Source organism: Cydia splendana, chromosome 8 (assembly GCF_910591565.1).
Source record: "Cydia splendana chromosome 8, ilCydSple1.2, whole genome shotgun sequence".
NCBI lineage: Eukaryota > Metazoa > Arthropoda > Insecta > Lepidoptera > Tortricidae > Cydia > Cydia splendana.
This window is the reverse complement of record NC_085967.1, coordinates 3,876,501-3,903,311: the sequence shown is the minus strand read 5'-3', so window position 1 is coordinate 3,903,311 and position 26,811 is coordinate 3,876,501. Positions and strand designations below refer to the sequence as shown.

The 26,811-nt window shown below is 38.6% G+C and overlaps 1 protein-coding gene across 5 annotated transcripts in view; it reads right to left on the bottom strand.

The window, feature by feature from the left end:
* Positions 1-5,711: 5,711 nt before the first annotated feature.
* The window catches only part of LOC134792698 (uncharacterized), a 603,576-nt gene continuing 582,476 nt past the window's right edge, over positions 5,712-26,811 (bottom strand). For 4 of the 5 annotated variants that reach the window (XM_063763987.1, XM_063763986.1, XM_063763989.1 and 1 more), the window contains 7 exons: positions 18,450-18,609; positions 17,976-18,121; positions 17,591-17,720; positions 15,315-17,505; positions 15,051-15,183; positions 13,863-14,004; positions 5,712-10,293 (listed from right to left, as the gene is read on the bottom strand). In XM_063763987.1, the coding sequence (XP_063620057.1) occupies positions 10,124-10,293; positions 13,863-14,004; positions 15,051-15,183; positions 15,315-17,505; positions 17,591-17,720; positions 17,976-18,121; positions 18,450-18,609 (3,072 nt within the window). In that variant the 3' untranslated portion in view covers positions 5,712-10,123. Of the gene's footprint in view, positions 10,323-13,862; positions 14,005-15,050; positions 15,184-15,314; positions 17,506-17,590; positions 17,721-17,975; positions 18,122-18,449; positions 18,610-26,811 lie in introns of all 5 variants that reach the window. The other variant, XM_063763990.1, reaches the window with a different exon arrangement.

Below are 26,811 nucleotides of genomic sequence, written 5' to 3'. Positions count from 1 at the left end.
TTTTGGCTATTTTCTTTAACAACTTCTAAACTATTTATTTTAAATTTACAAAAAAAGATATATTTGAAATTCTAAAAATGAGCTTTTTCATTTGATATGTAACGCGATATGGTTTAAAAACATAATTTTTTAATTTTCTCACTAACCCCCCAAAAGTGGCCTCCATGTTTAAAATTAAATTGTTTACGTAAGATGTCCGTCTTTGGGTCACGAATTTACAAATGTGTACCAAAATTCAACATAATTGGTCCAGTACTTTTGGAGAAAATGGGCTGTGACAGACAGACGCACGAGTGATCCTGTAAGGGTTCCGTTTTTTCCTTTTGAGGTACGGAACCCTAAAAAGTGCGACTAATACCTAAATACCTAGTAGTTCATAATAATAACGTGGTCGTTGCGTCGAGTAGTACCCTTAGAGTTGACTAGACGCTGACGCTCAAAAAACGGTAGTGTGGGGTCATGGGATGGCTCTTACCGTGCACACATTCTTCTTTGAAATACCTACATTTCACATTGCTAATAATCGTCAAGCCGTACACCTAACAGGTCCTAAAGTCGATGAAATTTGGCTTCTAGTGGATTGTTTTGATTGTGTAGCTATTGTGCGATAATCATCAACATCCTGATTTACAACTAACATTCCGAACTTTTCTACTTTCACTGCCAAGCGCCCCATTTCCAATGCTAAATGAATACTTAGCGGGTTATTAATTTTTCACCTACATTGTAGGTGAAAAATTCTAAATAAGTACCTAGTATCTATTCATTTGTTAAAACAACAAATATGTGATGTAAATTGGTTCCAACTAATTGGTTCATTCATTAAATTCGAAGTGCATTACAACCTGCTCGATTCGAACTTTAAGATACGTCAATTAATAGATCTAGAAACGATAAGGATTAGATGTGTCAGTGTCAAAAGTGACGTTTTTGTTTGAAGAAACGTCATAATTTGATACTGACATATCTAATCCATATCGTTTCTAGATCTATTAATTGACGTATCTTAAAGTTCGAATTGGGCCGAAATAAACTTTTTAGCTGATTTTGTATGGGGCGCACTGTTTTTAAGGCAATTTCAGGCAGTTAAATATTTCGATATTTGGCTACGTTCGCCGCCATAAATATCTCTTGTTAAGTAAAACTTACTTCCTCCCTCTCTCGCTGAAGGGCCCACTGATTAACAGTCCGCCGGACGGTATCGGCCTGTCAGTTAGAACAAAATTTGGACATTTTCGAATAACTGACAGGCCGATACCGTCCGGCGGACTGTTAATCAGTGGGCCCCTGATCAAGAAAATTACCGTGGCTTGCTTGATGAGCTATGGAGTACTTACCTACCTAGATACGCTGCAAATATGTTGAAGACACGTTTTCGATTCCGGCCTCAGGCACTGGATGTTAACGTCTGTTTTTCATTATATACGGCGACTATCCAATTTAAAGTAAACTTAAACCACCTACCTTAAACGAAACCGTACCTACCGGTGTCGAAACATAACGCCGCCGCACACCTATTAGGTTATCTGACCACACGTGCAGTCGTGCACCGGCCCTCCGTGAAGATAGTCTAGCTCTGAAGGTTGGGCCAGATCTGACCTTGGGCTTATCAGTCCGAAAACAGGCAGACAAGTGTGGGTTCGTGACTAATGTGTGTTTTTATCCCAGATAAAATACCTACCGATTGGCTAATTATAGTAATTATTCTAATTCACCACCCAATCATTTAAAAAAACAGATGGCAGCTTCGAGCAACACCGGCTTCCGACACGTCGGAAGGTAGGGGCCCAAGCGATATCTCACCGTACAAATCTTACTGCCATTTTTCGCGGGGGGAAAGGTGCACACAGTCGCACTTCTCACACACTTACATACAAAATCCAATCTGTAATGACGACACAAATACATAGAAAATGACACACGTCAAAGACAAATCTTGCAAACCTCGATCTCTTTTTGTGTACGGACGAGTCACAATGTCACAACACGCACACTAACACATTTTCGTCGAAGTATTTTATTGTATTCTGAGAGATGAGAAGTCGGATTTGTCGCTCGACCGATCCGCAATTTGTACTGGGCGAGCAAAATCGATAAATCCAACAATTACATGAGACTAAAATATAATAATTGTGTTTAAATGTAAGTAAACGTATGATATGTAAAAAAAATATTACATGTGAAAATGTAACACTTTCTTTTTGTAAATTTGATGTCCCCGACCTCTTTTTATAACAAAAAACCGAGCAATTAGGCATTTTTCTGCTGCTGTGTTCACGCGCGCGTCTCGACTCAGTCTAGTTGAAAATCCGAGCGCAACTAGTTTTATTACCCGCGCTAGATCAGTTGATCTTGTACCTAGGCAGAGGGGAAATAGTGCGAATGCCGCCTCCCTTCCGTGTTGCTCGAAGGATGGCAGAGCCGCTGGCTCGTGGTCGTTAAAGTCAATTAAAATTGAAGTTTGTTTAATTTAAATAAAATTCCAACAACTCAAAAATGACGTGTGCCACTTGAAGGGGTAACCCAAGGGTAACCGACTTAAAATTAATATTATTCGACTTCTTCGGATATTAACATACTTTTTTGTTGGATTTTCTATTTTTACATGTACCTATTAGTAGAAAACTTGACAAATTGGTAAGTAGGTAGATAGGCCAATCGAACCTGGGACTGGGAGATGAAAAGCGCAGCTTATGGTATCTGAATCTATCTGAGGATTGAAGTGTGTTTTAATATGAATGTAACTGGAGTTTTACGTGATGAATGGAGTCTTTTGGGCGGACAGACCCATATTTTGTAGAATTGACGCCATCCGACATCCATTAGGTACCTACTGGGATGCGTTTTGTAGAATCGGCAAACTGGCTTGGGAACTATATTATCGGCTCGATTTGGGAAATGAATGAATTAGAGATTAACTAGATACGATATAGTAAAGATATGTGACGTCCCACGGTAAAAGGTACCTTATGGCGGTTGGCGCTAACGCTATTATTAACGCCGCTCCAATATTATTGCGCCGCTATGCGACGTAAGCGCCAGGATAAGGTACCTCTTGCCGTGGTTATCACATCACATATCTTTACTATATCGTACGAGGGCTGCCCGAAAGTTGTTAGCTGCTCCGGCTCTACTCATGCGATTGCAATATGATTATCCATTGCGAGGGATATTTCAGTACGTAAAGAGGTGACGTCAATTCATTTTTAGAAAATGCATAGTTTTTATTTTTTTACTTCGACGTGCCGAAGACTAACCATCAGCCAGGATGATCAGTAATTGAGACTCCATTATGTGGTATCATTTTATAAACATTATTGGTTTAAAATCATATTAGATTTTTTAGGTGCTGCTAATTGCGAATCTCGACCGTTTTATTACGTATAAACAAAGACATATGTAACTTCGTATAAGACGAATAAAGTCTAAGGAAAAAACGTGCCTCGGAATTCAAGTAAAAGTCATTCTCGAATAGATGCCGCACACACCTTTAGCCTATCCTCGGCTAGATGGCGTGACTACACCGTTTCATATTTAACAATTTTAACACATAGATATCAATGAATGAACATGGATCAAAATGATATAAAAATAATAAAATAATTTATCCATATATATACATTTTTTGATAACTTTATACGTTTTCATTTTGAGTTTTAGTCGTGTGTCGATAGATGGCAGTAAATTTACAGTGACTACAAAATTTACAATGACAGGAGCCCTCTATACTATCCATTCTTTTTGGTATAAATCATTTTGATTGAGTAAACACAATTATGACGTATAATAGGTGTCAGTAGGGGTCATCCAGTAATTACGTCACACGTTTAGGGGGAGGGAGGAGTCAAGAAAATGTGACACGTTGTGACATGGGGGAGGGGGGAGTCACAAAAATTGTGACGTCACTTTAACTTCATCAGTAACCGAAAATTAATTTATATTTATTTATTCGATGTACAGTTAAATAATGAGTTTTTGGAAGTAATTTTCGTTCCTAATTGGTTTAGTGTTATAAAATTACTAATATTTCTCTTACCAAAAATATTTTTTCATTAAAAAAAATAATGCCGAGTTACTATTACCGATTTCGTTGAAAACAAAATTGCCTAAAATGTGACGTCACACCAGGTGGGGAGGGATTTGCAAAATGTAACCAAGTGTGACAAGGAGGGGGGGAGGGGTCAAAAAACCTAGAAATTCGTGTGACGTAATTAATGGATGATCCCTTAATTACTAATTTCATCAAAAGTAGTAATTTCATGTACTAATTCAAAAATGTGCTTTAGATTTAGATTTTATTTATTTCATAATATGAAATTACAATATAATTATTTAACACTAATCTATACGAATTTATATTACGATTCGTCGTTTATCATATAAAATTATTTATCAATTATATATCGAAAATGACAGAAGGAACCGAATAATTATATAGACCCGGGTAAATATAAGTCCGATTTTTAAAAAGGGTTCAATACGAAAATCATTTTTTCTTAGTAATTTATAACTCCATACAAAACAGCTCTCAGAAAAAATAAAACGCATCAGCTTAAAAAAAATGATGGACATAAGTAGCATTGAAATATCCCTCACAATGGTATAAATCATATTTCAATCGCATGAGTAGAGCCGGAGCAACTAACAATTTTCGGATCAGCCCTCGTATCTAGTTTATCTCTAATTCACTTCCCGAATCGCGCCGTATATCTATTACCTCCATACAAAACAGCTCTAGCCTACCATATACATAATTACCCGATGATTGATGTTGAAGAAATTGAACAAAACTTCAATAACCTACATACTCATATAAAAACAAATAAGTAGGTATGCCTTATTCGTATTCGTACAACTTAATCTGCATTAAAATAACTTACCGTATATTTTTGCAAGAACCTGTGAAATTGAATTCGTTGGGGTAAATCAAATATCAAATGCCATGCATAGCCGTGGGTAGGTAGGTACCTATAGTAATTCACTACACGTACGAATGTGGCCTTCCACAGCTTTTATCTGATACAAAATATACGGGTAGTTTACCTATACCTAGGTAGGTTAATAGCATGATCGATAATTGCTCTACATTTTCATGAATTATGTCTACTCTACATGTTGCATACTATTTATCGATAACAAACTGCGAGTTTAGTTTTAGCCAGCAAAGGACCTATTTGACTCGAGAAAGTGTCAGATAATATACTTTGGAGAGTAGCAATGATGCGGTCAAATTGCCAAAGCCAACCGACCTGTCGGTTTTTCAATTCATAAAGATGCCCTAAAGTCAGGGATAGACTACTTTTTAACCTTTTGGACGCCAATGACCGATATATCGGCACCGCAGGTTCAACGCTAAAGACCGATTAATCGGTCACAGACCACAGAGCACACACACAGAGCAGGTCTATACCTACGAGCATATGCATAAAGTTCAATTTCAGTTCAGACGTGGCGTCCGAGTGACAGCTTTTGTGTTTGACACGGCGTCGAAAAGATTAAGGCTCCCATAATTTATACATATGCTCAGTTGCTCACATGACTAAATGAAGGTGTTGAAACGATTTCCAGCTTGTTGGGAACTAATTCTTCAAAACGCTTTTTATGGATAATTTCAGCGATTTCTTGTGACTCTTATGTAAAGATTACTTTATAGGAAATTTGAATTGAAAAAAATATTAGGTATATTGAATTTGTGTAAATCAAACAAAATATCAATTGGGAACGGAATCGTTTATTACCCATCTGTTATAGTTAAATTATACAGTTATTCTACACTTTTTGTACTGTTCAAAGTACCTACCTATCTCAAGTATTCTATTTCTTAGGTTAGAATGTACGAACAAATGCACCGATTACCAAGGAATAATTTATATTAAATTTCATTTATTTCAAATTGTGCTCCAAAATTAAGTGGTAGTTACCAATCACAGTACCTCTTGGATCCTACGGTTATTTATAATGAATACAATGGTTATAATACGTTTTTATTATGAAATAAATATGCCAATTCGTTTTAACTATGTATTTTACATGACAATTAACAACTATGGATAGGAATGAAAATAGGTACATCTGAATATTCGGGATATAAATCTTTTAGCGAAAAGGATCCAATTCGCAAACAATATCAATTCAAATTTAACCTTTTTTTATTCAATTTTAAATGATCATTATTCTGTAGGTTGGATCCATTTCACTTAACTATTTCAATACCCTTGATAATGATAGGAATTGTTATGACAATTGTTTTAACATTCTTTTCAGTCGAGACAAAAAATAACCACAGGTTTACATTACCTCGGTAATTTTAATGCAAACAATTGTAGTTTACATAATTTCCGGAGGTAAATTGCACAGATGTTATCAAACTTGTTTACAATGTTTACTAACATTACTTTTTTTAGGTATAGGTATGATAAATCAAACACAGGGTTACCACACCCAACATGGCCGATAAGTAATATGAAATCAAACTGATATTTTTTAATAATAGGTATGACTACAAAAACTTGTCGATTGTATAATCGTAATAACTATTAATTAGTAAATACCCAAATTTATATACAGACGTTTCCTGTCCTATTCGCATTTACAGAATACCAAATACATCGTATCAATAATGTAGGTAACCTATACTAATAAGTTAATATTTTAGATATCGATCGTTTCGCTTCGTTTACCTATATTTATCAATAATTAATAATAGGTATAAATCTTCCTTTATTGTCTTCAATATTAACCATTAAACAAGGCTGGGGTAATTTTACCGGGGATCTGGCTCAAAAGTTTACAAACGAAGTTACAAAAAATATTCACTTAGTAGGAAGTGAAAATGTCAAATGTTAAATGTAATAACGGCGCGATTAGGGAAATGAATTAGAGATTCACTAGATATGAAATAGTAATGATATGTGACGTTCCACGGCAAAAGGTACCTTATGGCGGCTGACGCTTACGCTATTATTAACCCCGCTCCAATATTCAGGAGCAATGGTACCTTTTGCCGTGGAACGTCTCATATCTTTACTACTTCATACCTAGTGAATCTCTAATTCATTTCCCGAATCGCGCCGTAGGTGTAGCGACCAAAGTCGTAAATTCGTTTTAAAACTTTAAAGCAAAGCCCCTAAACTGAAACTGTGTGTGCTTAACGAGTGGATTTCGTGAAAATGTTAGTTACGCTAAGAAACTAGTAGGTACCTAATTGACCCAAAAACTTGCAGAAAAATCGGAGAAATTAATCCTATTGAGCCTCTATTCCACTTTGCCAAAGTGAACTTTAGGTGCATCAATCAACCAGTAGGAACGTGGGTTTGGTGTGATCCAATGAAATAAAATATTGTAAGTATTGTAACCAATGAGACGCTCAATGAGACTTGCGACGCTCGGTAGGCCGGAGGCCGATCGGACGTCCCAGGTATCGCTGGAGCGATGCGGTTCAAGCGGACCTGCGCGATCTCCATGCCGATAACTGGCGGGAGATGGTACAGGATCGAGACAATTGGCGTGTACTCGTGTCGGAGGCCAAGACTCATTTTGGGTCGCTGCGCCATTAAGTAAGTATGTGTAAGTAAGTAACCAATGAGATCAAAGCAAAGTGTAATAAAGGTCCTGGAGGTCAAGTAGGCAAGATTCCAGTTCATAGGACATCTACATTTAGAATAAGTCTATACTAAAATGACCCGTCTTTTACAAGCTTCGATGGCGACATCACACGCGCCTAATGATTTTATTTTGTATATTTATATTGCTACATATTATCTGTAATGAATGTGTGCGAACGAGATATTAATATAGCAACCTAATTTTCAGCAATTTAGGTGAGTTAAAAAAAAATAACATGTTTATTTTTTTCGACATCTTGTTTGTTCGCTCGTAAGATAGGTTTGGATTTAAACGGACAGTTTAGACGGATCCAAATAACACAAATAACGTTCGTCATATGGATCTATTTAAAAAAATTGTTTGATTTGGATCCATTTTGCAAAACTATGTAAATAAGCGGCAGGGTGATGTAATTTTAATTTAGACGCGTTTTTCGACATATGCAACCATAATAGGCAAAGGTTTACAACCGTAAGGAATCAAAATATATAGATATAAACAATTACGAGCAAGTATACATAACAGACGTACCTTGACTTGAACCAAGGATGTGCAAATCAACCGGAAAAGATACCGGATAGGGTTCGAGTAAAATGGTTGTTAATGAACTGATTAAAAAACATTTTCTTAGATATGCGGGTAATTTAATAGACATGGGGGCAGTAAGGAAAATTTCTCCCGTCATTGTTACTTAGTGAGAGTTTTTTTAACAATTTGGTTGCAGTAGGTATACATAGGGTGTTTGGTACATCGTTTGCCAAATTAAAACGGCAGATAGGTTGAGTTATTTGCTATTTTCCCAGGCCTAGAAATTTTTAATTTTGCGCACTTTTTTTTTCCCAGCATGGAGCTGCTTTTCGTAAATTTCAAATTTTTACTTGCGCAGTAGTAAAAAAAAACATGGCCAATTTTTTTTTCTAGGCATGAGCAGATAGCAAATGACTCAACCTATCTGCCGTTTTAATTTGGCAAACGATGTACCAAACACCTTGTATAAGTAAGTTATTTAGTATTAATTACTATAAATACCGTATCGCTTTCTGGTTGAGTGTGCACATTGCAAAGAGGGAAACATACCTTACTATCAGTTAAACAAATTTGTAGTTATCAATGTATCACTTTTATTTTAGTAGTTACAGCGCCTCTATCGAACATATTGACATATTGCCCGACAGATGGCGCTATATTAGTTTAACATTTTTTTATAAACCCTTTGAGATTCATGTCACAGAGGTAGTCGTTTGCTATAGCAACCCAAATTGTGGCCTTTACAGTTCCCAAGTCAAGAATCGCCATAAATCACGCCAATATAAATACAATATAATAAACGAGCAATTCATGATATGTACCTAAGTATAACACAAACGATCGAAGACCCGCAAATGATACAAATCAATAAATAGCATCAATGACAAGTAATATTATATACACTTAACATACTTTAGTACCCTTCGATTTTAACGGATTTTGTAAGGTTAATCGACAGTTACACTATAATATGACTATTCTTTATAATTAATAGGTGTAGTTACTATAGCTCGTTACGCGAATTCATCATCGTCAGTATTTACATAAGTACCTAATAGTTTAATTACGTGGTGATAGTTGGACGATACAACGAATAATTGGTTTTAAAAATGTTGTAATTGACAATAGCGCCATCTCTTAATGTATTAGTACAACTTCAAGCCTATATCGTGCAACTACCGCCACGCACGACACTACACGAAAACACATTTTCTTTTCACCCTAGAACCAACAGCTGAATACGCTTCGTTCGGTTACAAATGAATCCATTTAAATGTATACGAAAATAAGTGGGACTTACAGTATATACAAAAATATCACATTACTTCGAGGCCGCAGCTTTCCATTTTCTTAGTCAATAGTTCGTCTTCTTACCTAAGTCGTTCGAAGCGTAAGCAAGACATCGCTGGGAGTAATCAACCGTTCGTATTGCTATTGTAATAAAAGCTATTATCGCTCGTACAAGCTGTGTTGCAAGCGTTCACACGCAGATAAAACTATCAAACACAATAATTACGCAAAACAGGATGGTGAATTTCATTCAATGCGGTACGATTTTGTTACACGAATAAACAAACGAAAGAGTTTTACCAATTTGTACATCAAACACATCATCATACAACTCGGCCCATTTTCTACCTTACTTAGTAAAAACGAGGAAGATTTTAAAGACTAGGTGCTTCGTCGTAGTTTCGAGTTAACGTTACAAGAGTGAAATTACTACACCTAAAAGTAGGTAAGTGTTTTTCATCCATTCTGATTTTGCCAAAGTAATTAAGTATTTTCAAGATACAGAGGACAGTATCCACGGGGCAAAATCAAGATGGATTTACAAATACGTAAAACGTCTAAGAAGCCGCAGCCACACCCGAGTGCAGCAATCAACAACGCTACACTAGAAAAACAATTTGGCTCGCACAAACGCGGAAGCGGACATACACTTCAGTCACCGTATCACATAGAAAAATATAGTTTTTAGGAGGCGTTATTGCTAATAGGTACAGTCTTTGGTCTCCACGTCGTCGAGGAAGTCGAAGGTGGCGACGGCGGCGCGCTCGGGCTCGCCGTAGCGCACGAAGAAGCCGTCGCGGCCGAGGATGGACGGGCGGCGCGCGCGCGGCCAGCGCAGCACGCCCAGCCCGCGGCTGCGCAGCGCGGCCGCTGCAACGTACCACACGCTTACGGCGACTCTACGGAGACGGGACGGGTGAGCCCGCAGCCAGGCAAGCTCCCGTCTCTCACACGTTTGTATAGCGCCTAGTGACTGCTACTGAGGGGGATACTGACAGTTCTAAAGTTTTTATTAAACCATGGAGGTCTACGCGGGCTAGTTTCAATGGAAATATTATAATGGAAAATATAGCAAAATAGGACGTGAACAGTTCAAATAATACACGTCGATATTGCAACAGTGAACGTTTTTCATTTTTCACAAAATGGCTACAGATAAAGATGTTTCTTATAAATTCTGATAATTATCTTTTATGCGAGAAAATATATTTTTTTATAACAATAGTTTATCGTCGTCAGTATCCCCCCTTATTTGTTTCTTAGACCACATCTAAGTCAAAGATCAGTAGCCTTCCCTGATCTAATATATGATACTTTTCTACCTGAAAGTTCCTTCTTACTGTTATGTAGTTTCATATACCAAACATAACCAGTTACTTTCAAGTAGATCAGTTTAATGATCGCCCTACTGCTTTGCAAATTTTATAAACTTATCAAATATTTGAAGACACTTACTGCCCGATTCGAACTTTAAGATACGTCAATTAATAGATATAGAAACGATATTGATTAGATATGTCAATGTCAAAAGTGCCTTTTTTGTTTCAAGAAACGTCACTTTTGACACTGACATATCTAATCCATATCGTATCTAGACGTATCTTCAAGTTCGAATCGGGCCGTTAGAGCCAGGATAACCATTGAAGATTCACTGAAAGTTAAAACAGAGTCGTAACATGAATGAAAATTGTCCGAGCGGTGTAGAAACGAGCCAGTTTTTTCTTCGCTAGCAAGTGTGTTTCCTTAGGAAAAGTACCTGCTCGCTGTCTGTGTGAACAGTCCGCATAGCGATTAACGATTAGGTAATATATGTAGGTAATGCATCTTCTATATCCTCATGTGCACGATTTATTACTTCAGCATTCTGACTGCGTAACGATAAGTCTGAAAATTTTCTGTGAATTTTCATTTGCAAAGCCGTACGGCATCTCGTATGACGTCTACTCGAGATGAGGCGACAGAGTGAGGTGCGTGAGTGAGAGCGGAAACGTGACGTGGCTGGACGTGACAAGGACATGACACACACGACGCCACCCGTCACTGACAGATGACATCGCTACATGACAACACATGACATGACACAGATAACAATATTGGCTCGTGAATTTTTGAAACATTACTTATGGTAAGCTTCAATTACGTTATTTCAATTTCATTTAATTGCAGAAGCAAGACACCATTTCTACGAAAAGTTGGTTTCATCTAATGAATTACGTCCCAATGGATACTTTTTGGATTTGATAAAGGTATATACTTATTTTACGCTTCGATTCAAGATTTATGCAATGGTAATAATTCTTATCGCGCGGTTATTTATTTGCAACCAAAAACAACTTTCTATACACTATTATTATTATCGATTGGAAATGCATTCAACTAATTACTTGTGTTATAAGCGACCCACTTATCTAGATAATTACTGTTTCGAAAATTCACGCTAAAAATAAATGTAATAATAAAGCATTAACAAAGTAAAATGACAATGAACTTAAACTAAAACTCTGCACCGTCAAACATGATCAAGATTGAAAATGAAACCCTTATCCCATGATGAGTGTTTAATACATGTTTACCAGTGCCAGGAAACTAAATAAAACAAAGTTAAAAGTACAAACAATCAGCCACATATAATACCAAATATTTAAGACCACCTATAGACGAATAGTTTATTTTTGCGCCTTTATTTGAATACAATTTGACTTTTTCTAGAGTTAGACCAAGAAAAGTCTGTAGAGATTTTGACAGCACACGCAGTGCAGGTGTAATTTTAAACGTCAAGCTTGTATGAAATTATGACGTATAAATAACACTGGCACTGCGTGTGCTGTCAAAATCTCTGCAGACTTTTCTTGGTCTAACTCTATGGCTTTTCGTCTATGGGAAGCCTAACAGAGTTCTTACAAAGTCACCCGGATCTAAAATTAACAAATACAGCGAAAGCCTGAAATATAACAATGAATAAGTGTGTTAATCACCACCTCTGTCACCACAAAGTTGGTTAAAATACTTAAAATGTAAAACTCATTACACGCAGAGGTAATTTTTTTCTTTGAAATTAAGAAGTATTCATTGCCATGATTCAGGCTTACAATATTAACAATTCTTCGTTATAATAACTTCTCGGGTTCAATAGTAAACTAATCTTAGTAATTAACTTAACCCTTAAATGCATGATTTTTTCTTTTTGCCCGAAATTTATATATGTATCACATAATTGTTTGTAGATTCTAGGAAAAATAGTAAAAAATATATAACTTCGATTTTCACTGCGAAATCAGTGTTAGAAGTTGAATTGGCTAAATTATATTTATGTAAATATGTAATTTTCAGTAACATATAAATGATTTTTTTTACTTCCACTACAAAGGTACACTATTTGTGATATACCTATGATAAAGTTATTAAATATAAAATAATTACATTCCCCGAAAAAACCGTTCAAAATCACATACTAAAAATTATCAACTTGTGGATTTTTCCAAGTTTGCCGACTTTTCGTCTTAAAACGAATATTGTAATTTTTATAAATTAAAAATATTGCGTAAATTGAACCCTTAAATCAGTACCCTACGTTTGGCATAAAGGTGCGTTCAAGAACGTAAGCCTTTTTATATTAAAACTGTGAGCTGTCTAATGGTTTGTAGACATTTGGCAACACTATGCATTTAAGGGTTAAGTAGTGCAAGGGTCTCCAAAATTTTTGAGGTCTATTGACTACCTCTAATAAATAATGCTTATGATAAACTAGTGTGAGCGTGAGAAACATGGCATTAAAACTCACGAAATCTCATCTGTCAAATTGAGCAATTTTCATTGCAGTTAAGCTCTTCAAGAGTTACTAGAAAATCCATTAAATTTGGTCTCTAAATGTATCGTTATGACGAGTCCAACGAGTAGGTACCCAGGCATTATGTGTGTCATATATTTCAGTTTGAACAGACTTCAAGTCAAAAATTAAAGAGCTCCAAATTGAAATTTTCAATGAGAGGTCACTGTTATATTTTTCAGCCGCTTCTTTCGGTTGAGCAATTGGTTTTACAGATAATAACTTTATTGTGTTAAGTTTTAAATCGGTAACGTCCAAAATATTAACTGGACATGATATTGTGACCCTCTTTTAGTATTTTTTTCTTAACCACAACCATTTGAACTAACAATATTCCGTGTTTTCCGTCGATTTAAGGGTTAACATTTGGAGACCCCTGCCTAAATCCTTTTCCAGGCCTCACCAAACTACAAGGTTTTTCCAAAAAATGCAAATATATTAAAATTTATTTATGCGGCTTTGATGATTCATTTAATTATAAGTAACTTTTCCCGAAAGACCAATCGAATATGAACCTTAAGCCGGATTTCTAAGGTTGTAATTCTACTGGCCAGTATGTGGTCGCTAGGTGCACTATGCCCGGAAAAGGGTTAAAAAAGAGTGTGTAATTTACCGGTCTTCTGCCTCCGGGAGCGGTGCAGGCGGTGCAGGCGCGAGTACTGCGGCGGCGGCGGCGGCTCGGCGGGCGAGGAGCCGCACGAGGACGGCGACGAGTCGCTGGACGCCAGCATCACGTCCAGCAGGTTGGCGCGCGCCTGGACAGTGTACACTCAATTATACCGTGTAATCCAACTTCGAACCATAAAACATTAAAAAAAAAACATACAACCGATTGATAACCCCCTCCTTTTGAGATTTGGAAGTCGATTAAAAAATGAGCGGATCTCGGGTAAAAGCAAGTGACGACGCGACGCGCAGGTTTTCTGGGGGCGGACCGTCGCGCCAAGTAAATGTGTTCGAGATTTTGAATTTCGAACGACAATTATAAATTGGTCGAAGTTGGACTTACTAGGTCTAAAAGATACCTTCCTTATAAAGTGGTCTGGCGTATAGACAACTAGCGGAGAAAGTATATAGCCCGTGTAAGCTCTGAGATTGCATGCTCGAGGCTGACACCGAGGACTTATTGTTGAATAAGTTTGCATACGACTGGTCATGACCGGCTAGACAAACTGGCTAGGGAGAAAATGGGAAATATGTATTTTTTTATATTCTATTCTATTTACTCACATCGTTAACAGGTGATGTATAAATTTTCGTTGAACATTTGTTCAAAAAGAATAAACCAGCAAGCCTTAGCGTACGTTGATATTGAATGAAATGCTAAGCGTGATTTATAACTAAGACAACAATATTATTCTAAAAACAATCACTTTATTTATATGTCGTTGTTTTAATTATAAAGATATTACAGTTGTTATCAATCAGTCGTTTTGATAGTCAAGATAGATAAAATAGGTACGCATTATAGGATGACGTATCTATTATATGAAATTAAACAATAATATTTACCTACGTCACATTATCACCAATCAATCAACAATGTATCATCGGATTCTTTCCACTCTGCTTTAAATCCCTTGTTATGCCTAACTCTGCCCTATCCTATGACAATACCAACAGTATCAATTTATAACTTTGCATTCATGACATAACTGGAAATAAACTCTGTCGTACAATTATACATTTTATATTTATTCCACTAGGTCATAAATTTTAAGACATAAATCACTAGAAGCAGTTTCTTTTGCGCTAGTCTATCTTGACTTTGTTTTAATTTGATATGAAGAGGTCGTCTTACCTTAGGGTCGCTAAAGTCGATGTCCTTCTCAACATGGACCCAGCCAGTTGGCGCCCACAGAGCGCCATCTTTCTGTGCCTGCCCTCGGTCTTCATTCTTCACTTCTGAGGCGCCCTCACTCTGACGGATCATTCTGAAAATTGTAAAAAATATGAGTCCTAGAAATTCAAACGTAGAACTACTTTCTTCCAAGGTTGTGAACATCATTTTAAATTTTCTCTATTATTATATCGCTACGAAGCAATTTACAATGATGAAACTAACCTGTTCAGTTCTTCAATGACGTCCTTAGAAGTGGCAGCTTCATGGAAACTGAGCGTGTGCTCCTGCTTGACGATGATTGGCTCCGGCGCCGCCGCCACGCCTTTCTTCTCCACCACGGGGATCTTCGACCGCCGCGGCGACGACGGCGGCCTCTTCCCGCCCAGCAACATCGGTATACGACTCTTCTCTTTAGGCCTCTCCCTCTCCTTATTACTTACTATCACAGTTTCGGCAGTGGAAGTGCTCGTCGTATTCGATTCCGTCATCTGAGGCGAGCTAGTTTCGGGAGATGAATTCTCCTCCTCTTCGGGAACGGTAACTAAAGCTCCCGTGCTCCGCCTACAAGCGCTCAGCACTTCCTCGACTAAAGACACTTCGGTCTCGCCGTTGGCGAAGGGGAAGCTCGATGATTTTATAAGACACGTATCTAGTTCTGGCCTCTCGCTCAAGCCTTGCTTCAACAATATTTTTACAGCAGTCTCTTTGAAATCTTCCGGTCGACTAGAATCGATATCACATGACCTCTCCTCGAACTTTTCAGACATGTCTAAATCTGTTATTTTACTTCGGTCATTCGTTCTATTGATTTCGTTCTTCCGTTGAACTTTTAAAAGATGATGCTCGTCTAATTCATTTTCATCGTTGTCGGTTCGTGTAAATTCGTCGTAGTAGTCCTCTGATTCTACGTAAGGACCTTCACGTTCGATGAAACGTGGAGTAGACCTTGGCTCGGATACGGTATCACAAAATTGGATTCTCGGCCTCTCGGGAAGGACGTCACAGGAGTCGTTCTCTGAGAAGCTGCTAAAAGAGTCTGGTCGAGGACGGTCTTCTGAAACTTCGCTTCTCGGCCCTATTGATTCGTCATCGAAATCGGCCGCCGCGTAGGGAGGTGGTAGTTCTCTTATTTCAGATACGGGTCTTGAAGACATTGAATCAGATTCCTCTCTATCCCGGCAATACTTTTGCTGTTCTGCGATGAAATTAAGTACATTCTGAAGCGCTTGCTCACGATCTTGCAATGCCATCGCTTGAACATCGTGAAACCGCAAATGGTTGTTGCCGTCAGCTGTCGGTAAACCTCTCGAGGAATTTGATGCTAAGCTTTTTGTGCTCTCGTATTTAACTAGCCTATAAAAGTCCCGGGTGAAATCAAGCCCTACGTTTGCGCAGTCGCCATCCTCACTCAGCGCTGTGCTTGATCGTTTGTCTGGAGCGTCCGATGCACTAGACCACGAGCCACCAGGTGAATGAGTTCTGGAACATTCCCACCGCTTTTCTGATGTTTCTAAGTCTTCTCCTATTCTACACTCGTCAATTTCGATTGTCGCGAAACCACAGTCGTTCCATAGACAATCTCCTACGTCTTCCTCGAGTTCTAAAGCGTCATCTTCTCTTATACTCGGTAGTGTCGATAGCGAAATTTGACCAGGAGTTGTTATTTCAGCGAATGGAGATTGTCTGTCTCTAAGATCCTCACATGATAGTGATAAGCTCCAATCTTCTAATTCCGCTCTGTCGTACTCAAGCTCGGCTATATCTCGATGTCGCTGTTGTAAGGCTGACCTGGCATCGTCTAACTCGAGCCAATGTTGAACATAGTCAGCATCGTACTGCGAACCATCTGCGCGCTCATCTGCCGTACTTCCCCATGAGACTCTTTCAGAACTCGTTGTGGATACAATGGCTGGTCGCCTTAGTGGTCTCTCTGGGCCTGGGTTTAGATCTAAAACTAACATGCCTGAACTAGGTGTTGGGCTATCTAGACAACTCGTCGGGCATGTTGTTCCAGCGAGTAGTTTCAGACAGAGATGGGAATCGGAGAAACTTCTCACAACGTGTTGAAAGGGCAAAACTGGTCGTGAGGGAGGGTAGCTTCCTCGGACTCCAGCGAACGCTACACCGATTGGAAAATAGATATAATCCGCATCGGTCCCTAGTAGCCTGGCGTGCCGGCGAGATTCTCTGGGGTTTATGGATACTATTGTTTGATTATCTGTTTCATCAGACGCTTCGTTAAGGTCGGGTAGGGCTCTGTCCGCCGCATGGTCACTTTGCCTTGACGCGTCGGCTTGAACATCGCTGGACATTGTGGAATAGCCTTCATCTTTGGCGCCGCTTTCTGGAGACTCTGCACCTGCTTCACCAGTCTCACAATTTTCTTCTTCTGTCACCTTGTCTCCGGCTCCATCTGAAATATGTGTGAAATCATTGTTAATGACCACTATAAAATTCTTCCAATAGAACTACCTATTTGGCTCATACTGGTATACTACCTCTAACAGGATCTGAACAGGCTTGCGGCATGTTAAGGCTTAACGTGGCGGGTCGTGGTGGCGCCGCCCAAAGTGTTGGGTCCACCGCAGACAATGCGCGGGCCAGGTTAGCAGGGGTCACCTCCAAGCCCTGAAGACACAAGAAAAATAATCAAAAATATAGCTATAGGCGAAAGCGTCCAAAGATTCATGAAACAATTTTATGATCTATAATGATCTATGAATTAGAAAACATCTGAAATTCCTGTGTATAACTCATCAGCCAAAACACGTCGGTTTGCAAAGTACCTAGGTATCGTCTCAAGTCCGAATCATTGGTCGTTTTCTTTTCGTTGTTCTACATGTGTTCTGGTTTATTACCCAATTGTCTATCAGTTAATTTTACCTTCAGTTCAGTCCAGATGTCCGCAAGTATTTGATGCCGTCGCTTGTCGTCGTGGCAGAGCGCCGGCGCGGGGCCGGGCGGAGGGGGCGGCGGGGAGTCGCGGAACGAGATCAACGAGCCGCAGGAGCCGACGTCCACGAGGTGCACTGGAATTTGGAGAAGATTGAGGTTAAAAAAGTTTTTTGGTGAGGCCTTGCTCTCCGATGAAGCATCAAATGAAGACAGGCTTAAGAGAGTTAATGATCCTTAGGAAACAGAAATTGGTGATTCATGAACCCATCGGCACGTTATGTTTGGCTCTAGGCCCTAGCAGCGCACTAAGCGCATCTTCCTTCTCGTTCTCACCTTGCAGGTCCCTGGTGACCCGCTTACACCCGCCAGGGTGTGCGGGGTGACAGGCGAGGGCAGCGGGATGGGGCGCAGCTGGCGGACTAGGAGCGCGCTCGGCGCTCGGTTCTGTTATCTCGCTCTCACCTTGCAGGTCCCTGGCGGGCGTGAGCGGGGTGTGCGGAGTGGCGGGCGAGGGCCGCGGGACGGGGCGTAGCTGACGGACTAACAGCGCGCTCAGCGCTCGGTTCTGAGCTTCCAGCTCTCGGACGCGTGCTCGTGCGCATCCCAGCTCTTCGCGTACGCTCTGGAAATTAAGGATATCTTTGGTGAGTGTGGGATTATGGATAGTCAATTAAATAAATTAAAAGGTTCGTTCTACTTAAGTAAGCTTGAAGGGCTAAAGTTACCACTACAGACAAGCACGAATTTCTCTCAAAATACAAGACGGTTTAGGCAGACCGCACGATAACTCATTGCGTATTGGCGCCTTCACAAACATCCTTGAACTCCTTCGCAGCTATATGCAAGTTTCCTTACGATGTTTTTCCTACAATACCAACTGGTAAATTTCAGATGAAAGTTTGAGATAAGGTTTGAGTAGTTAAAATGTGGCGCACAAAGTATCAATTCAAATAAATAAATAGGTACCTATAATTTTTAGTGCTTCGTACAAAACTTAGTTCACGGAGCCGTTATGGGATCACTTCGGTTTTGCAAATCGGTATTTTTTTTCTTTAAGCGTCTATTAATCTGTCTATAAAATTATAAATAGACTACAGCAAGAACTGATTATTTCTTTGGCAGTTCTTAAGCTACGTCACCATTAAGTGGGTATAAAAAAGCCATTATTATTCCCTTTAGAACCTTAAACCGTATAATTGACCCATCAGCGCAGAAACCAGAACCAAACGCTCCAAAATTACAATAAGAATAACGTTTGCCAAGTAAAGAGGCTGAATTTATATAAAGCCATAATCAGAATTTTGCACTGAACGATATCAATTACGAGATCTTTTCGACCCCACTCTGGGTTCGTCAGGCATCTTCAAAATAAACGCGTATATTTTAATTACGCTTCATTAGTTAAATTAAATTCAAGTAGAAGTAATTGACAAGCGGTAATTAGAAGGGGAGGGGAGATGCAGATAGCGAGATGGCAACAAGACATTGCTTTCAGTGTTGCCAACTTAAAATTAGAAAACATGGCCCCTTAGAGTTTGTTTAAAGATTTCCAAACTTTGTTAAATAAGTTTAAACGTTAATTAAAGGCGTATGAGTTTAATTAAGATGGTTGAAATATAATATTTTGGAAGCAGCCAAACGTGGGAGATAATTATAATTACGGAAGACACCGAATTTGGACGGCTTCGCGTCATTAGCAGGAATTTCAAGACGTCAGTCATATTAAATAACATGCTTTCACGTCTTTTAAAGTAAACACCTCAAATTACGTGTATACTTTATGTGCATAACAGAGAAAATAAATTAAGAAACAACATATTTTTGTTAAGAAAAAAGGGCTCATTTACTTTTTAACACTAATGATTAAAACGAATAGAGTGGGACCAAGATAAGTCTGCAGCGAATTTGATAGCACAGAGCATACAAGAGTTATCTCAAACGTCAAATGTCTATGAAATAATGACGTTTAAAATAACACTTCCACGCTCTGTAGGTAGGTACTATCAATCTCGCTGCAGATTTATCTGGGTCCGACTCTAATTCTCCTCATGCATAGATTTAGATATTTATTCTCATAATATGAAATTACATTATAAATTATGCTAGACTAATCTACATGAATTTATATTATGATCGTCATTCATATTTACATAATATTATTTAATAGAAACAAAATAAAAAATGACGTAAAAATAATTACCTAATCTTATGTCAACAATTCATAACACCCCAAGAAACGGAGACCAATCAAGACCACCAAGAACAAATACCTCAAAACTCATAGCAACTAGAGTTAAGGCCTCTCTCTATCAACGAAAATCTATCAGAACAATCAGAACAAAACAATAACAATACCTCTCCCAATACGGCTGGTCCCCGCGGGAGCTGTAGACCACCACCCTCCATACACCAAACACATATAGGAACACTAAACGTAAGATCGTTAGTAGGAATCGGACGTCGAGAAGAATTGGAAAATGCTCTACAAAACATAAAATGGGATATTTTGGGACTCTCAGAAATAAAATTAAAAGGAACAAATATAACAGAACACGACAATTACATCCTATATTACACGGGAAGTAAAAGCGGGAGAAACGGCGTGGGATTTATGCTGAAAAAATACCTAAAAAGTAATATACTAAGTTTCAACGCCGTGTCAGATAGAGTTGCCAGGCTAGACACGAAACTTACAAACTCTACATTCAGTATCATACAGGTTTACGCACCGACAAAAAAGGCACCCGAGAAAGAAATCGAAATTTTCTATAATGACATAAGAAAAGCACTGAAAAATACTCTGTCGCATGTAATACTAATTGGCGATTTCAACGCAAAAATAGGTCAACAAAAATCAAACGAAAAATTAGTAATGGGACAATTTGGCTACGGAACTAGGAATGAAAGAGGGAGCTTATTAATTGATTTCTGCTTGGAAAACGAGCTCTACATATTAAACTCACACTTTAAGAAAAACCTGTAGACAAAGTGGACCTGGAAATCCCCTAATGGAATCACGAAAAACGAAATTGATTTTTTCATAACACGAAGACGCGATATTTGTTGTATAAAAAATATAGAAGTGATAAACACAACTCACCCGACTGATCACAGATTATTACGAGCGACATGGATTTTGAATAGTAAACCAAACAAATCCAGAGCCCACTTTAGACGAAAACAATCCGAATTTCAACCAATCGAGAAGGAAAGCCTCAGGAACATGTTTTTAGAAAAATCGGAAACAATACCTGACGCAAATAATATTCAAGAGGCCTATACAACAATCGTTGGCACTATTAAAGAATGCGTCAATAAATTACCCCCCTTACAAAAGGAAAACAAACTGGATCTTGTCGTTACTGACCACGTAAAAAGCTTAATTAAAAGAAGGACAGAACTAAAACAAAAATCAAATCTATCTACACTAGAAAAGAAAGAAATTAAACGACTCTACGAAAAAATCAGAAAAAACCTAAAAAGAAACAAATGTCAGTATAAATACAATGTACTTAAAGAAGAACTAAGCAAAAGAAGATCCGTAAAAAGAGGATATAAAAGAATAAATAATGGGAAACAATGGATTCCGGCACTGAAACAAGAAACAGGACAATCTGCAACAAACAGACATACTATCATACAGGCAGCTACAACATTCTACCAAAATTTATACAGTGAAAGGCAACGGTCGTCAATTTATACTCTAGAATCAAATCAAGACCTGGATGACAGCGAAGAAGACATTCCGATTATACTAAAAAGCGAAGTATGCCATGCAATAAATTCATTAAAAACAATGAAAAGCCCTGGTGAAGACAACATAACAAACGACGTTATCAAAGCGATAAACGAACCTTTAACTCCTTTTCTTACTAAATTATTCAATGAGATCCTAACACAAGAAAGAATACCTAAACAATGGGAATCGTCTGTAATAACCCTACTTTACAAAAAGGGCGACCCTCACAATATAAGCAATTACCGTCCAATAAGTCTACTTCAAAGCACATATAAGCTCTTCACAAATATAGTGCTCTCGAGAGTGAGGAATGAACTAGAGTTCCAACAACCTAAAGAGCAGGCCGGGTTCAGACGCGGCTACTCTACCCTGGATCACATATTTACAGTGAGACAAATCATTGAAAACTATACAGAGTATCGTAAACCGCTCTACCTATGTTTTATAGACTACTCGAAGGCGTTCGACTCTATATCTCATCAAGCACTCTGGGTCGCCTTAAAGGAACAGGGAATACACAAAAAGTACATAAACATCCTGAAAGTTATCTATCAAAGCAGCAGAGCGCTGGTGAAACTTGACAGAACTGGCGATACCTTTGAAATACAGCGAGGAGTGAGGCAGGGCGACCCCATCTCACCAAACCTTTTTAATTCACTTCTAGAGCACATTTTCAGGAAAGTAGAGTGGTCAAAATTAGGAATTTATATCTACGGCGAGTATCTGAATCATTTACGCTTTGCTGATGATATTGTTTTGCTATCTGAAAGCCACAAAGATCTCCAGTACATGATCGAAACGTTGAATTTTTACAGTAAGGAATGTGGTCTGGAGATGAACTTAGAAAAAACATGCGTCATGACAAATAGGAAGAAGGAGAGTTTACACGTAGAAAATACCAGTATCGAATACGTGACTGAATATAAATACTTGGGACAAGTTATCTCATTTAGTGGTCGCTATGTAAATGAAGTGGAACGTAGAATTCAGAAAGCTTGGAACTCATATTGGTCACACAAACATATTTTTAAATCCAAACTAGACATCACACTGAAAAAAACAGCTATCGACACTGTAGTGACACCGACCCTTCTTTACGGATGCCAAACATGGGCAATAAACAAAGAAATTATCGACAAAATTCAGAAATTTCAAAGAGCCATAGAACGAAGCCTACTCGGTATAAAAATAAAAGACAGAGTAAGAAACACCGACATTCGTAAGAAGACAAATATAATGGACGCAGCGGAAATGGCATGCCGCCTCAAGTGGCGATGGGCCGGACACACAGCGAGAACGAAAGACGACCGGTGGAGCAAAAGAGTTTTACACTGGTACCCACCAGATGGCGGGCGAGGGCAAGGTCATCCGCTCCGCCGCTGGCGAGACGACATAACCGAGCAGGCAGGCATAGCCTGGGCCAGTCTGGCCGCCGACAGAAAACTATGGTGTGACATGGAGGAGGCCTACGTCCAAAAATGGACAAACCCACATGAAAATACTTAGTAATACTTAGTAATTTTTAAATTCTTTTCTTTGTAACTTTATTTCAAAATAATACTCAAACTCTAAATTTAATTGTAATATTTATATTTGGGAAATAAAAGGCTTTTATTATTATTTATTATTCTCTTTATTTATTTTTCGTCTTAAGTTAGGTTTGTTATAATATGAATATAAAAGTAAAATATAAAAACACTTACAAAACAATAAAAAATACATATAAACACATTATAAAAAACCTAACCTAGGGTGCCGCCGGCAGCGGGGCTTGGCCCAAGCTGCCGGTGGTCAGGGCCGCAGAGTGAGGAACCGACGTACTATACGCGCCGTGTCCAATATTACCGCCTTCTGCATCTGACCCTTTTTGTTTATTTTTGTTTATTTATTAAAGTACAACCACATCATACATATTATAACTTACGCTAAAACATTTACAAGGTAATAAATACTGATACATATGACAATTATGGAGTACATAACATTGATAAAGTGTTACAGTGAGATCAAAGTTAACCTAAAACTATACAATTAAATCTAAGAATTATACTAATTAATTATAACTATAAAACTACAAACAACACGGAACTTTTTTTTTTTTTTTAATTTATAATGAAAGAATGAGCAACAAGATATAAAATTATTTATTATTTACTTACTTATTTACTTGTTTTAATTTTTCTCGCCCATTATTTTGTTTTTGAACGCGGGCAAACGGTCATGAAAAATGTCGATGTCATCCCTTTCTTTTATAAAGGCATTGTAAGCAGCGCAAATTCGTACCATGGGAGACTGCAGTCCGAGGTTGGTCCTAGTTACTGGCACCGAGAAAGGTTTCGTTATGGGACGCCGAGGATAATTATGAGGTGCAGTTATGCAGATTCTCTCAAGCAGGTTGCTGCATTTGATTTGTCCATTTACGACCTTGTGCAGAAAACAGAGGTCCAACATTCGTCGCCGATCGCGCAGGCTGTTCATATTATATTTGGCGAGGCGACAGTCGTAAGTGTTTCTGTGCGAAAAGCCTGGAGTACCAAAAGCAAGATATCTTGTGAAAGCCCTCTGTATGCTCTCAACTCGTTGCGAATGTATGTGATAAAAAGGACTCCATACAATTGAGGCTGATTCGAGATGGCTGCGTGTTAGCGTGTTATAAAGGATTATTTTAGTTTTTTGATCCTTAAAACCAGTGGTATTTCTTTTAATAAATCCAAGCATCTGAGCAGCTTTCTTTACTATATAGTCGATATGAGCATTAAATTTAAGTTCACTATCAATTATTACGCCAAGATCGCGGACTTCATTAGCTTCCATTAAAGTAACCCCGCCTATCTCGTACCTATATTCAAGCGGTTTTTTTTTCCTACAATATTTAATGAAAAAACACTTTTTTGCGTTGAGACTCATACGATTTTTATTGCACCAAGACACTATATTGTTAAGGTCACTCTGTAGCATTTTTGCGTCGGATTCACATACCACCGATCTGTACAGCTTAAGATCATCTGCGTACAAGGAATAGCTGGATTGCTTGATATGATCAGTAATATCATTTATAAATATCAGAAACAGCACTGGGCCCAGATGAGAACCCTGTGGTACTCCCGAACCGGCAAGATAGGTTATCGATTTATAGCCGTGTACAACCACATTTTGCGGTCTATTCATAAGATAAGACTTGAACCATTTTAGCCAATTACCACCCACCCCAAAATTATTAAGCTTTTGTAAGAGAATTGCATGATCGACTTTATCAAAGGCGCTGCTACCCTAGACCCTTGATCCAACCACCCAGCGAGAGTCTCTCTAGGTGATGGTCGAGACTCTTCGCTATGAGACCGTTCGCTGACACAACTATCGGAACAATGATCGTCGAGTCAACATCCCACATGGCGGTAATCTCGTGAGCTAAGTCTAGGTACTTGCTGGACTTGTCCTTCTCGGCCTTCACGAGATTCTCATCATGGGGGATGGTGACGTCGGCGAGCACGGCCCGGCGCTGCGATCGGTCTATCAGCACGATGTCAGGCTTATTGGCGACAATAGTCCTGTCGGTGATGATAGATCGATCCCAATAGAGCGTGGCACGACCATTCTCGAGAACAGGCGCAGGTAAGTACTTGTAGTACGGTACTTCGCGGTCCACAAGGCCGTATAGAAGAGCAAGTTGCTGGTGAATAATCCTGGCTACGAGATTATGTCTGTGCAAGTACTCACCGTTAGCAAGATGAGAACAACCGGAAATGATATGCCTGAGTGACTCTCCGCATTTATTATTATTATTATGTCAACAATTTTATCCATTCATGTCAAAACAAAATACGGGAATAGTTAACTAAGTACGAGTATCTCTTAATGATCGTCATGTAGGTAATGATGGTCATAGGTAGGTATCTAGAGTTTTTACGGAATGGTCGGGATGTGAACGTTTCTGTTACTCTCGAGTAAGTATAATAAATATTTTATAATTTTATAGAACCCCTTCGGGTAAAAAACCTACACTGAAAAAAAAAACTTAATTGAATTCAAATGATTAGAATACCGGGTCACTATAGGTACTAGGTTAAACGAGGCCCACCTGTGAAATTTCGATAAGCCAAGACAATGATTAATAACTAAGTATCGCAATTCCTCTCATCACAACATTATACCGCCATTTGACTCATAATATCTCCAGAATATAATCAACGTCACCCAGCTTATGATTTGATTGATCATCCCCTGAGTTTATTGATAATATAATGGGCTTGATATGCAGATGTTAGGGCGCCATGTGTGGAACGTCTTGAGGAATTATCTTAAGTGATAATTAGAGGGTCGAGATGAAAGCCTGTCTGCGTTATTGGGTTTCAGGCAAATTAGGTGGAAATTGACATGAAGATGTTGATTACAGGTAGGAAATGCAAACAAATTGTAACAATAATAATAAATAAATCGCGATTTCGGCGTTAACTTGTAACGTTGGCGGTAACTAATACCTAAAGTCACTACGCAGAGTATGAACGGTGGTTAAAATTTCACCCTCTATAAACAGGCATTATAAAGTGTATAAAGCATTTGTTATAAGGTGGTGGGTTAAAGTGTTATTTTGAGAAAGTTAGTCAAAGGGAATAAAAATAAAAGGAACGTAAAGCGAGTACCATTAATACTCGCTCAATCTCAATGTAAAAGTTACTTCACAAAAGTTAAACGTTCCCACAGAGAACACCTGTTAAACTTTCAAAAACAATCAAATGAACGCAGCCGTTCCGTGCACCCGGCGCCATCTTTGTGAAGTTCGCGCCAAAACTAAAACAACATGGCGGACACTCGCAAACTGTGGATTTAAACGCAAACACTCGCATTATCGGCCAGATTACGTCCAGATTACTGCGGGCCAGGCTTTGGAAATTATTACGGTAACAGCTAAAACCGGGGTGTCCCATTTCGGGCGATTTATGTGCGAATGTAGCCGCATAATCCGCGACGGCGAAACAGGTCGACTATAATTATGAGAAAACAATTTCTGGGATGCATCTTAATGCTTTTACTGGATTAAGAGACACAGAAATTGGGTCGAATTGTGTGAAATATTTGGGTGCGATT